Genomic DNA, 14,477 nt, shown 5'->3' with positions numbered 1-14,477 from the left:
TTTCCGGCTGAAATCGACATAGTGATTTGCTGTAGTACGAGCCAGTGGACAATTCTTGAAAGCAAAAGAGACTACGTTTCCATATGGTGCTATTAGCAATAGCTAGCAGATGAAATATGTGCTTTCAGTACTAGATAGCAAATGAAATGTGTGCTATCAGCAGTAGATAGCAGATGGAGTGTGATATCAGCAGTAGATGGCAAATGAAATGTATGCTATCAGCAGTAGATAGCAGATGAAATGTGTGATATCAGCAGTAGATAGCAGATGAAGTAGTATGTTATCAGCAGTAGATAGCAGATGGAATGTGTGTTATCAGCAGTAGATGGCAGATGAAATGTGTGCTATCAGCAGTAGATAGCAGATGGAGTGTGTGATATCAGCAGTAGATAGTAGATAGTGGATGAAATATGTGACGTGTCATGTCAAAAGGAGACACTTTTGGGCAGGATCGTAAATGGAGAAATAGCCAAAAATCTGACCGGGGTAATTTTGTTCACAATTTGGGTTTGTTGCGAATTTGTGATGTTATTAATGTTAAAAATATTGTGTGATAGTTTCAGACCGGACTATAACTGGCAGATGAAATGTGTGCTATCAGCAGTAGATAGTAGATGATGTGTGCTATCAGCAGTAGATGGCAAATGAAATGTGTGTTATCAGCAGTAGATAGCAGATGGAGTGTGATATCAGCAGTAGATGGCAAATGAAATGTGTGCTATCAGCAGTAGATAGCAGATAGAGTGTGATATCAGCAGTAGATGGCAAATGAAATGTGTGCTATCAGCAGTAGATAGCAGATGGAGTGTGATATCAGCAGTAGATGGCAGATGAAATGTGTGCTATCAGCAGTAGATAGTAGATGATGTGTGCTATCAGCAGTAGATGGCAAATGAAATGTGTGTTATCAGCAGTAGATAGCAGATGGAGTGTGATATCAGCAGTAGATGGCAAATGAAATGTGTGCTATCAGCAGTAGATAGCAGATAGAGTGTGATATCAGCAGTAGATGGCAAATGAAATGTGTGCTATCAGCAGTAGATAGCAGATGGAGTGTGATATCAGCAGTAGATGGCAGATGAAATGTGTGCTATCAGCAGTAGATAGTAGATGATGTGTGCTATCAGCAGTAGATAGCATATGAGATGAAATATGTGCTACTAGCAATAGATAGCACATGAAATGTGTGCTATCAGCAGTAGATAGCAGATGAAATATGTGCTTTCAGTACTATAGGCCTATAGCAAATGAAATGTGTGCTATCAGCAGTAGATAGCAGATGGAGTGTGATATCAGCAGTAGATGGCAAATGAAATGTGTGCTATCAGCAGTAGATAGCAGATGATGTGTGATATCAGCAGTAGATGGCAAATGAAATATGTGCTATCAGCAGTAGATAGCAGATGAAATATTTGCTATCAGCACTAGAAGAACTTTAATTAACCAATAAATAACAGTTGGACTATGATAATCCCTATTTAATCCTGTGTAAGGTCTATGGTGTAAGGCACAAAACTAAAATTTGGCCTATTACTCAGAATAGCAATTTGGCAAAAATAGCAAGGTATCATTTACAAATGATCCATATCTTGAAAAGTATTGATGCTACTTTTATCATTTTGGTAGTATTATAAAGCTTATTGTCTTGTGCTTACATTTTTATTCAAATCATGAAATGTCAAAAATGTGACTTGTAGCTGGTTTTGTGCTATTACCAGTAGAGAGTATGACAGATGAAATATGTGCTATCAGCAGTAAATATCAGATGAAATGTGTACTATTAGCAGTAGATAGCAGATGAAATAGTTTTTATTAGCAGTAGATATTAGATGAAATGTGTGCTTTATCAGCAGTAGATAGTAGGATGTGATGTATTGGCTATATCAGTACACATGTAGTATGAAGTATATTGTGTGTCTGCAGCAGATTGCAGATGAAAAAGTGTGCTATCAGCAGTAGATAGTAGGATGATAAATGGTGGCTATCAGTACTGGTGGGGGGGGGGGCATTTAACACAAATGACCATATGGTGTGCTCCCCTGAAAAGACAACCTGATTTTGACAGCCCAGCTTATAAAGACCGCTGAATTTTACCAAACAAGAGTGCTGAAAGACCCTCGATTTTGATAATTTCAGCTCTAAAAGACTCCTTAGTTCAGTTGCCACATTTCTGGGTTTTTTTTCAGGTGATTTTCAACCAGAAAGCCAAGGAAGACTTAAGTTTTACCATTAGCAGCTTCGAAATACAGTAGAACCTCATTATAACGAAATCTGATACAAGAAAAACCCTGTTATAAAGAAGTATTTTTCCAGAACCAAGATACAAAATTCTTTTGTTATTTATTGTTTTTACAACCCTGATATAACGAAATTTGGATATAAAGAACTAATTTCTCTGTCCCTGACAACTTCGTTATAATGAGGTTCCACTGTACCCCCTTTTCCGGTACGCTGTCAGCTCCTGAAGACCTACCACCTCAAAATTGCGGGAGCATACCACCAAAAAATTGATGATGTGCCCCTCCCCAGGATCAGCACATGTGTGTATGAAGTGTGTTGTGTATCTGCAGTAGATTGCAGATGATGCAGTGTGCTATCTGCTGTACAGAAGTAGTGGTCTGTTGAAGCATGGAAGAACATGATGAATGTGTGTATACATCACAAGTAAACTAATGTTTTCTTTTTCAGAACACTACCAGAATTGTGTGTAGAAGATTTCATGAAAGCTGACTTATGTAACTATCAATGGATACACTTTGAGGTAATCATGGTTATATTAGTGGAGTAAATTTTGACATTAGAAATGTTTGCTTCCAACCAAGTCCAAAGGTTTGGATTTCATTTAGAAAACCCAGTACCATTATATGTATTGATTGAAGAGTTAAAACCTCAGCACTACATTGTTTTTCGATCACCTGGAACATGTTCGCTAGGTTGACTAGCATCTTCAGCAGATGGTGATGCTGTGATGATATCTTTATCTTGTCCACAATCAGGATAGTTCTTTTTGACGACATCATGTGATTGACAGTATGAAGTCATAGGATGTTACAATGTAGTGCTGCACCCCAAGGGCATCAGCAGGTTATCACAAATGGATATATTTCTAGTCCTTGGTCACAGTTTAGTGTCATTTTTTGAGTCCATATGTGTATAGCTTAGAACTCTCTGGGAAATTTCCATTTGTTATCGTTTGAGCACCTTTGTACTTGGTATATTATGTATAGGATAATGGCCAAGGATTAGAACGTGAGTGGATAAGAATGGCTGAGTCGCGGGCGACGAAGCCATTCTTATCCACTCACGCTCTAATCGCGCCATTAACCGACTTAATACACACCTATGACGTCGCGCTATTGTTTTACCGCTCCATTATTTTTCACGAATGGAGTGTTATTGAAATAGGTTGCTCTTTACAAATTGATCAATTACTCATTGATGCGGACAATACACTAATATAATGATCGTACTAAATTTTAGGTGCGAGTGCAAAAATAGTCCGACTCAGCTTTATGTAAAATTTCTATAGAAATACCCATCATATCACGATCTAGGTGTTTAGTTCAAATCATCCGTAACCACCTTCTTGAATTATAAAGATTTAAAATGTTTGTTACACAAATTGAATAAACGTAGATTCGTAAAATCATCCAAGTGATTAGACAATCAATAGTTCTTTATGCCCACTTCTAATGCGTTAACTGTTGAAGTAGTTGCGTTTAGGTCTCTATTTTACATAATAAGGAAAATGGACAAAAAGGTCATATAGGTTCATATGAAATGGTCATTACAGTTGTGTACCTCAAGAAAGCCACACCTATCGCTATACCTGAGCAATGATACTCTTCTCTGTGAATCGAGTGTTCGATTTTGGAACAACCATGCAATTATGGACACTATTGTTTATCTTGGATAATTTTGTGATGGAATCATTCCGAGGATATATATTGTTGATTCGCAGCAGAAGGACCAAAATCGGGTACGAAAAGGTACGCAAATTTTAAATGTACTACAACACATTTTACCTAGGCCTATTATGTCCCTGAACTTTGTCGGCAAAAAACAAAACAAACTTCGCCGCCTTCGACGCCGAAATAAAAGCCACCTCAACTTCCAGTCCCCTTCCGAAATCAAATGGAGCGTCCCTAACATTGTAATATTTAATTACCGTTAGATGGGGTAACTTCGGTAAGAGGGTAACTTTGGTCGTTCAAATATATTTTTTAAATGGTCATATTTCCATTACAGCAATATTGTTTTTAGTCATATTTGGTCTCAATTTGTTAAGAAATATATTTGGAAGAAATAAAAGTCGCTCATGTCCAATTTCGTTGAAAGTTACGAAAATATTGGCATTTTTGACCAAAAATGACATTTTTTTACATTTTTTTCAGACAAAATAAAAATCGATATTTGTGAGCAAGGATGCGTGCTTGCTTAATTTTGCAAGGGGTCAAATGTCACAAAAAACAAAACCTTGCCCATATACAGCGAAGATCAATTTTTTCATTTTTTTCTTCATGGAATGTAATACTCTGACCAAAGTTGCCCCAAATGCGGGGTAACTTTGGTCAGGCTATTTTCAACCCCTAGGGCACCCTTTCAAAATTATTCAAAAATCTTTTTCAACTTCAAGGTGTAGAAGGGAACCCTAATGTCATAAAAAAGAGATAATTAGAAATATATTTGATTTTGTTTGGAAGCAGTGGTTTAAAAACTCTGAAAAGTGCCCAAAGTTACCCCATTTTACGGTATCGGATAGGCCTACTGATCGATGTATGTAAATATTCAAGCATGCCAAAATACCATCAGATGAAACATCAGATATACTAATGACGAATAAAAATTATACAGAAAATAGACCTACTGTGGCTTTTATCATTATTAAACATGCCCGAAGAGAACGATTTGAAAATAAACAGATTCATAGGCCTAAATCCATTGATACAGAATGTGTATTATGTGTATGTAGCAATGTTGCCCAAAATATGACAAATTATATGTAGGGCCTAAGCCACTGAAAGCGACGTATAAAAATATAAAGAAGAAAAAAATGTTATAAAAAACAGTAAGCGTAGAAAGAAAGTTCCAAATAAATAAATAAAGGGCCTCACAGTAAAGCGTAAATAAGCATTTTCAAAGTGAGGGTAAAAACACATCTTGCATAATAAGTACAACTTAGCCAACAATTTAACCTGCCCGTTTTGATCTTGACTTGCTTTTCACAGATTGCATTGTAAGGGCTCGGATAGCGACGTTTTTACGTATTTTTTTGGTGGCAGCTGAGAGCAAATCAGACACATCCTTCTGATATCAAATAATTTAGATTTTTATTAAATTCCTCAAAACACTAAAAAATGTAGGTCTTTTTGAAAAAAAATGTTTAAGTTCAATATGAAAGGTCAAATTTTCAATTGAGTCGGCTTTTCATCCCAGCTACATAGGCCTATAGTTTAATTACATATCATTAGATTTATAAAGTTTACTTAGAGGACTGTTAAATTTGGAAAAATATAAAAAATATGAAATTTTAATAATTTGTATTATATCGCGAATTTCACAAAATCAAAATTATTATTATTTTTAGATATAGGGACAATCCTCGTATTCAGCATGCAATTCGATATGTCTGATATGCTCTCAGGTCCCATAACAATACTGTGCAAATGTTGCTATCCGCTTCCTCAATTTATTGTATTAATGAAAATCATTTTCTTCTTGTTTTTTCGTATCATTGTTTTGCATGAATGAAGTGATGATAACAATACCGCACTTAGCAAATACTTGCTTTTCAAAAGTGCAATTGATATTAACACTACATTCGTAAATGCCAGTACTTTTTCCCTGAAAAGTATTTGCTTTTCAGAGAAAAAGAAAGGCATTTACGAATGGCGTGTTATTGTGATCATCGCTCCATTCGTGGAAAATAATGGAGCGGTAAAACAATAGCGCGACGTCATAGGTGTGTATTAAAGTCATGTATTCCATGTGCTACAGTTTGTAGATCTTGTTTGTGTTTTCCCAGTAATAGACATAATAAATGTAGTACACAAGCGTGTCACAATAAATGATACATGTACGAACCCCAGAAATTAGTATACTTAATTATAAAAAATAAACATGATAATAAAAAAAATGTAATTCATAGCACACTATTAATTTATTGCAGGGAAGGAACAATGTAAGTCAAATTTTACTGATGATAGAGAACGTTGAAAAATTTAACAAGGAACTACTGAGCGCATCATCATCAGCATCAGCATCAACCAACTCATGTAGCCAAACACCTGCACCTAGACCTATTACAGTATCTGTGGAATTAGAGAAAGCAACTCGAGTATTACATTTACTTGACTTATTAGACAAAGGACATGTTGTGAGTACCAATGAGGCTAAACTAGGAGATTATGGGCTCCAATGACCTCTTCGGAAAATGTCATAAGCCTTTGCGAGTAGACCTGAGATGTCGTCATTTGACGTAGTCATGCTGATGCGCACATCATTTAGCGAACAGCGTTACTGCACATTGCAAGTCAGTGTGATGTTAAATGACGACATCTCATGTCTACTCACAAAGGCTTATGGGATTTATTGAAAAGGTCAGCTGAGTCGCATATCAATATGTGACCCAATGTGAGTAAATGAGACACATGTCATAAATTTTGTTAATTGAGATTTTTGCATTTTCATATAAAGCACTAAATATGGATTAATCCATATTGGATTGTTATATACATGGGGAGCAAAGTAGTGTACATGTACTTTGGGCAAGGCAGGGCCAGTATTTGCCATTTTGCACATCTTGGGGAAAAATATTTTTAGAGCTTCAGAACAGCTTGTATATGGTCATGTTTTATGAGGTGGGGCCCAATTGATTGATTATGTTTGTAAAATCTAGTATAAATATTGGTCAAAGTTCATCTTTCAGTTTGGAATTTTTAACATTTCATACTTATGTTTCAGGGAGGGAGGGATGGGGTCAGCCTCCTAATGGGAGCACTTTAGTTTATAGAATGTCAGCAAACTTTTTAGTTTGTTCCCTTAATATTGAGACCCGGGATTGAGACTATATAGCAACCAAATTATTTTTAAATAGTATGAAGGTATACATATTTTACATTAATATTATCTCAGATTTCAACAAAATGACTTAAATGTACCATAAAATCTGTTAATTTATTACTTCAGTAAGTTACCATTTTTGATTGGTGACACTACTCTTAGGATTGTGCATAATAGGACATTAATTTCAAAAATTAGAAATTTTGCTATTATACCGTTGCTACATCGTGACAGCATAGCGAATGGCTGGCTTTGGAGTAAGTTTCTTTTCTTAATTTCTTCTCTTTACAGGTTTTTATAAGTAAAGATGTAGCAAAACACAAGGGTTATAATACTGCTGAAGCTGCAGTAAAAGGATTCCATTCTCAATGCGACACTACGTAAGTCCATCACCATTCTTGAGCCATAACCGGGGGAGGGGGGGGGGGGTCAACCAGGGGGGTCAAGGGGGAGAGGTCAGTCAAAATGACCCCTAAATGCACCACCTAGAAATATACAAAATATCCCTTTTTCTCAAACATAGGCATTTCGACCCCTTAAATGTGATTTGTCAGACTCACATTGCTTAAGAGACCCTTTTTTCGTGATTTCTGGTCACACCTACATGTACATGTATGTACACTATGAGGAACCCGTAGACCCAAAACAAACCAAGTTGTATGAATGTTATAGAAATAATCCATAGAACAATCAAGTTATGAAAGCTAACAGAAAGTAGGCTAAAAAGTTTGTTTCCTGTATAACTTTTAACCCTTCGTAAGTCAAGTAACCGTTCGTAAAAGTTATGAATACCCAATACTAGACGTAACTTAACGAAGGGTTCCTGTAGTAAATCCCAATTACTTTCAAAGGGTACCATTTGTAAGTAAGTTTAGTGAAATGGAACTTAAGGGTTGTGTTTAGCTATTTCAGGTGGGTAGGGGTAGAAAAAAGATTATTGCCATTTTGACCAAAACACGTGAGTATTTATGATTTGCCAAACAGAAACTAACAGAATAATACCTAAAAGTATCACTTTTTAATCATTTTGTCATAAATCGACTTTCCACCATTTACAATTATTTGTACCGGGTGTGCCTGTTGTCAAGTCGATCAAGATTGTGATGTAACATTCCGTACAGAGGGTAATCAATACGGCGTGACAGAGCCATTATCATTTAAATAAAAGTATGGCTTCTATAAGGTTACAATAAGGGAACAAACCAAAAGATCGATGACGTCCAATAAACGTAACTAGTTTCGTTTCTCAGCCGACCCTCCCTAGCCTCCATGCCAGAAACGTAATAATGAAATGTTGGAACATGTTGACATAAATAATAATAATGACACATTCTTCAGACCGATGTTTTTGTACAAAGCGTAATCGAGTATTTTTACCCCTACCCCTTAAAGCGAAACTGGTTTCGTTTATAAGACGTTATCGATTTTTTTTTTTTTTTTCTAAAACAGGTAATAGGTATGAATGGCCGTGTAATCGATCTAGAGAAACCTGTCTCGCTGTCATCTTAAGCTGCATGGGTGTCCCAGAAAGATCCATACCGGAAAGTTGAATTTTGTAGGTAGCATTGTTATCAGTCGTATTGTTTTGAGTTCTAAATATTACATATATTTAGCTTTCTTGGTAATTTAAGATTTTAAAGATCGAATGTTTCTAAAATAAATTACAGAATATTGCGTACAATGGTGAAGTTTAAGTTTTGACAATACAATCTATTATGAAAATAATGAATAACCGTTCAGCACAAAGTTATTTGGAAAAAGTTTTGCAGCTAATTTTGTTATGATCTATCGATTACTAGCATGCATGGTATAAAGGATTTGTTAAGCTTGATTGACCTAATACTGCATGTATGTCGTCTTTAGCGGCAGTTTTGAAAATAATGATTGCGGTGTATGAGTTTCATCATTTGAAATGCCGGCAGAGATTGATTTAGGGGCCTATTATAAAAATATTATAGAGGAGATTCGTCCTTGTGCCACAGCATGTATTTATGTCCCTATTGGCAAACACACAACTAGGAAAAGGTGAAGATTACATTTGCAGCAAGTTTTTCTTAAACAAGTTATACCCTCTATAAGAATTACATTTTTGGCGTAAAATTTATCGTAAAATGTTTTTTTTTAATTCAGCACAAATATCGGGACTAATATTGAAAACACATGAAAAAGGTCACTTAAATCAATATTAAGAATTATTCAGTGTTTCAAGCTCTACATTTGTGCCAAATTTGGTGTATCTCCTTTGACAACTGAATGATTTCTACACTATATTGCAAAGTAGGTCTACGTCTGGGCGATAGTGATAAATAAAAGCAGGTCAATGTCTGGTGCTTATGAAGCCTGTGCTGTAAGTTACACACGTGCAATTTTTGTCCAGTTTTAAGAATATCAATATCACGCCAAAACGAATCAAGTTTTTGAAATGAAAGTAACACAATAAGTAGGTGACATTTATGTCATTGTATTCCATGTACCGGTACTAAAATTAAATACACTGTTGATTAATTTTTCAAACATGGTATAGATCATTCTGGAACACCCTGTATCTTAGAACTGTCCTTCAACACAGGTGGTAGTATACGGTTATATTGTTCCGATCCATTTATGACATAGCCATCCTCATTTTAATACATGATAATACAATAAAACATGAGATCGGTTTGAATGGTTGTGGAATCAAACTAGAGACCTGTTCCTTTGTCACCTTTATAGACCTGATAAATCAAGCGGAACGATTCTTGTCATATCGTTTTACAGAATTGGTCGTATTGCCAGCGCTGCAGTGTTAGTATTAACTTTGGGCTTCTTATGAATTGACTGTCAATATCTTATACTAGGTATACATTAAAACTCAAGCGGGAGAAAGAATCGCAAGATACGCATGTTAGAACATTTTCAACAATGTTTTAAAATTTTATATTACAATGTATTTACATTAACATTGTACCCTAAATAACATGGACATTTGGGTGATATGTTGATGTACGAGCGTAGTTACGGGCCATATTTAGTGCCGATTTGTCCCAATTTGCTTTTGACTTGCCTGGCAACACTCCATAAAATATGGCTAGTCATGTGAAGACAAAGTTGAAGACCTATAAGGAGTTATATTCGTTCTCAAATGGAATCATTATGAAGATCGTAAGTAAAAGTAATATAATAACATAGCGCTATTAGCTCGCCTATGAACCCTGATATTCGTTAGTTAACCGGATAAATAACTTCGCAAAACTGACAAACTTGTACCAAAATTGGCGTTAACTCGTTACTGTCGAAAATGTACAAAATATGGCTTCCGTGAATCTGAAAATATTGATATTTCAAAATTGGTTAATTGTATTACCATAAATCGAACACGGACATGCAGGATGGTATCTCCAGAAGTCTTTTTGCCTATAAAAAATGGAATTTTGTTGAATTTAGAGTAACAAAATAACATCGCCAGACAGTGGTCGCAGCGAGACTGTAAAATCAGGTAGAAGTTTGTGTTGTTGACGAGCTTGAACATGCCTTCGTCGCATTCGAAGTCACAAATATCTATCATAATTCTTATTTTAAGGTCCTGTAAATACCTCAGCAGAAAGATAGGGTCATCGTCAACACGGACTACTCGAAAACAGTTCGGCGTATAAAAAAAAGTCGTGGGCTGTTTTGCATCGTTATATGTACAGGCATATTTGAAGAATTTCCCATAAGCTAATAATATTAAGGATGCTGAAATATTAATCTAAAGACTTCATTCTTTCATGTGCACCATAAATTTTGCACCTGAGATACATATTGCTAGGCAAAAATTCACAGCAAACATGGCAGATTTCTCCCATTTCGGAGCTATTTGAGACAAAATGGCCCCATCCCTTAAGACTCGTCATAAGTTACAAACGATTTTGAGACTTAGGAAGCTTCATAAAGTTAAGTGAAATAGGCCCTTGAAAATATAAATGTGTAATGTGTTTTGAATCTCCTTGCATAATTACTATGTTGAATATGACAACTGCATTCTCAGAATGATCAACATGTCCACATAATCCTCTGTGGCAATTGAAATTGGATTCAAAATTTCCTCTCTCTTGACCCAAAGGCTATGGGAGTGGTCTTCTTTTCAATGTTCTGTATTTTCAATTCTGTTTCTTTCCATAAGCCAACATGCTAAAACTAAATTGTATACAGGCTCTTTTGCCTGGTATCAGGACCCAAGCATATCTTTGCATGCAGTGACAAACATCCACATATATGCCTGTTAAAAAGTGGAAGCCCTGGTTTTTGTTCTTTAAGAAATTAGTCAAGGTTAAAATGTATCCATGTAAATTCTATTGGCTGTCATCAAAGTAACAGGTTTAAGCCAGTTCTTCTGTGGCAAACTGGCCAAGCTGGGCTTCCTGTTAGAGGTTGTAATTGATACTTTGCAAAATGCAGACTCATACTCTTGCCAAAATACTGATTGTGTTTTTGACAAGATCTAATCAGGGGTAGCATTAAGGCCCGAAAGTTGGGGGTTGTTTTCCCGTGTTTTTCACTCCCGAGCTTGCAGAAAATCCAAATACATGGGGTGAAAATTAAATCTCGGGGGTGAAAAATATTTTGCAGTGTAGTCAGGGGTAGGAATAAAGTCCAAAAGTAGAGGGTCAGAGTTCACCCCCGAGCTTGCACATATTCCCAATATAGAGGGTGAAAAATTAATATTTTTTAAATTTAGGGGTCATTCACCCCCGATCGGGGGTTAACACTATGTGACCAAGGTTAACTTCAACCTCAAAAAAGGTTGGATCTATGAGTAAATATAATTAATTTTAATACATTCTCTTCCTTATGTTCATACAGCAGCTGCACCATCATTTGTGCCTGGGGTGAACATGGAGCCTGTGCAATAGGACCTGATGGCATTGTTGTCAGTAGTCCTGCTTTTCCTCCTGCTAAATTAGTAGATACACTGGGAGCAGGGGACACATTCAATGCAGCTGTCATTCATGCACTTAACAAAGGTGATATGTCGTTATTGGAGGCCATCACATTTGGTTGTAAGATTGCGGGAAAGAAGTGTGGCCAACATGGGTTTGATCTAACCATGCAATGATGTCAAATTCTCACAAGTCCTGTAGTACCCCCCTGTGGGCTACATGTATTTCAAGGTGGACACCATGCTCGGGTACAAAAACAAGTAAAAAGGTTTGTTTTTCAGCATTGGGCAAGTACAGCGCTGTACCTGTTTAGGGTGTCAAAAACGCCAAAAATCAGGAAAAAGGGTATACTTTTCCAAGCAAAATACTTGCTTAGGGTACCAAAGTTTAATGGCAAAATAAAAAAGGGTGAAATATGCTATGTTTGGCTTCTATCAAACACATCGTAGGGTAAAACATGAGGAAACATCAAACTACTTATATTAAACCTGAACATGCATTTTTACTTTCTTAGTGTTAAAAAAACGGCAAAATACTTGGGAAGCACACAGGGCAGTCACATACTAGTATGTTGTAGTAATTAGTATTATGATGAGGTTAGGGTAAGTAAGTGCTTTGTAGAACTCAATTATTTGTCCTTTAGTGAGGTCTTATGAATATTTGTGAATATTCTGAATCATCCAGGTAGATAGATAAAGTAAATTAATTATTTGAAACTGTTCATCTGGATACTATTTATGCTTGCTACAGTATCAAGTCTCATCCAAGACACACATTCAAGCCTAAATTTTTGATGTTGTACATACAGGGTGAGTCAAAAAAAGTGCAATAGAGAAAAGAATCCATTTTTATTTAAGAACTGATTTGAACCTTTTAGGTTTCAAAACATTTTATAAATGATATACCCATTAGTGACCTTGTGTGAAAAAACCAAGGAATTAGCATTTACCGTTTTGTTTTTATGACACATTTTATAGCGATACCCAATTTTAACGTTTGTCCAAGAGACATCTCAAATTTGAATGTCAGCCCACTCTGTGTAAGGTAGATTTGGAACAACTGCTATTTCCTTAAGGGGTACTACACCCCTGTGGTAAATTGTGACTATTTTGCATTTTTCTCAAAATAATAACACACTGGTAACAAAAGTTATGTATATTATTGGGGCAAGGAATCCAATTACTACACTGAAATTTCAGTGATTCAAGACAAGCGGTTCAGTATATATGATGGGAAAAGAGGTACATCCTAGCGGTACCTTATTTCTTATCATAAATAACGAACCGCTTGTCTTGGGTCACTGAAATTCCAGTGTAGTAATTGGATTCCTTGCCCCTAGATTATACATAACTTTTGTTACCAGTGTGTTATTAGTTTTTGAGAAAAATGCAAAAATAGAGACAAATTTATCGAGGGTTGTAGTACCCCCTTAACCTCATTGGCATTGAAATAAAATACAGCACCCAAATTGTTATTGTCCTTGGTCTTGTTTAAGGAAAAACATTATTTGTTGTTATTTTGATTTTACCTTTACTTTAAAGATGTTTATTCTCTATCAAAAACATACACATTTGTAGGCGAACTTTTCCAAATGTCGAAATGAAATGCGCGCAAATTGAAGTGGAGTGAATTATAAAATATCCAGTAAGTTGGACATATTGGGATTTAAAAAAACTGGAGTTGGAGTCGAGTGAGGTACGAAGGACTTAAAGTAATGTTAGAAAGTTTGTTTGAACAGAAAAAAGAAATTAAGATAACGCAAAAATCAACCTTATTTAAGTTAAAGTCAGTTTCAGAGCTGGTGCCTTTATCGTGCATTGTGTGCTCTCATTCAAAATACATGGTACCTCGTGGACAAATAATGAAATTGGGTATTGTAGCAAAAGGACTCATAAAAATTAAACGGTAGATGTGATTGACTTCATTTTTTCCCAACAGGTGACTATTGAGTGTGGCATTTATAGAAACTTTCAATAATTGGAAAGTTCAACGTGGTTCTTACATAAATATTGATTCTTTGCTCTATTGCACTTTTTTTGACTCACCCTGTATTAAACAGTTTCTAATAAAAAAGAAATGCAGTACTAGAAACGGTGAGTTTTCCTGTAATATTTACTGTATTTATTTTGAAAATAGTTTACATTTTGATCATGAATATATATTGTATTTTTGTTGACTTAATTAGTATATATCTATCACTGTTCAATTTAAAAACATCTCAAATATATGTGTCCTTATTAAACCATACTATCTGGTATTAGATAGAGATGGTAATATGTGGGTGTCTGATTGGCAGCCAAGGCAAGTAACTATATGCCATGATACTGGGAATTAAGCCACAGCCGTCCATCTGCAGTGGACGGCAAAGTTAATGATACGTTCCAAGTTAAAAGGTGGTTGTTATCCCATTTTGTTAGCATAAGATGTTTTTACATGGCCAAACAATCTGATTTCAATTGTCATTAGATTGACAGAGTGCCGAATGTCGATTATCAGAACAGGGGATCCTGAATCCTG

The 14,477-nt window shown here is 35.7% G+C and overlaps 1 protein-coding gene across 1 annotated transcript in view; it reads left to right on the top strand.

The window, feature by feature from the left end:
* The window catches only part of LOC140158606 (ketohexokinase-like), a 43,556-nt gene extending 30,538 nt beyond the window's left edge, over positions 1–13,018 (top strand). Inside the window, exons 4-7 of the mRNA XM_072181766.1 lie at positions 2,689–2,761; positions 6,170–6,376; positions 7,354–7,442; positions 11,887–13,018. Coding sequence (XP_072037867.1) covers positions 2,689–2,761; positions 6,170–6,376; positions 7,354–7,442; positions 11,887–12,136 — 619 coding nt within the window. The 3' untranslated portion in view covers positions 12,137–13,018. The remainder of the gene's footprint in view (positions 1–2,688; positions 2,762–6,169; positions 6,377–7,353; positions 7,443–11,886) is intronic.
* Positions 13,019–14,477: the final 1,459 nt, after the last annotated feature.

The sequence above is a fragment of the Amphiura filiformis genome, chromosome 8 (genome assembly GCF_039555335.1).
Source record: "Amphiura filiformis chromosome 8, Afil_fr2py, whole genome shotgun sequence".
NCBI classification, from domain to species: Eukaryota; Metazoa; Echinodermata; class Ophiuroidea; order Amphilepidida; family Amphiuridae; genus Amphiura; species Amphiura filiformis.
The sequence above is the reverse complement of the archived record's forward strand: the minus strand, read 5'-3'. Positions and strand labels throughout refer to the sequence as shown.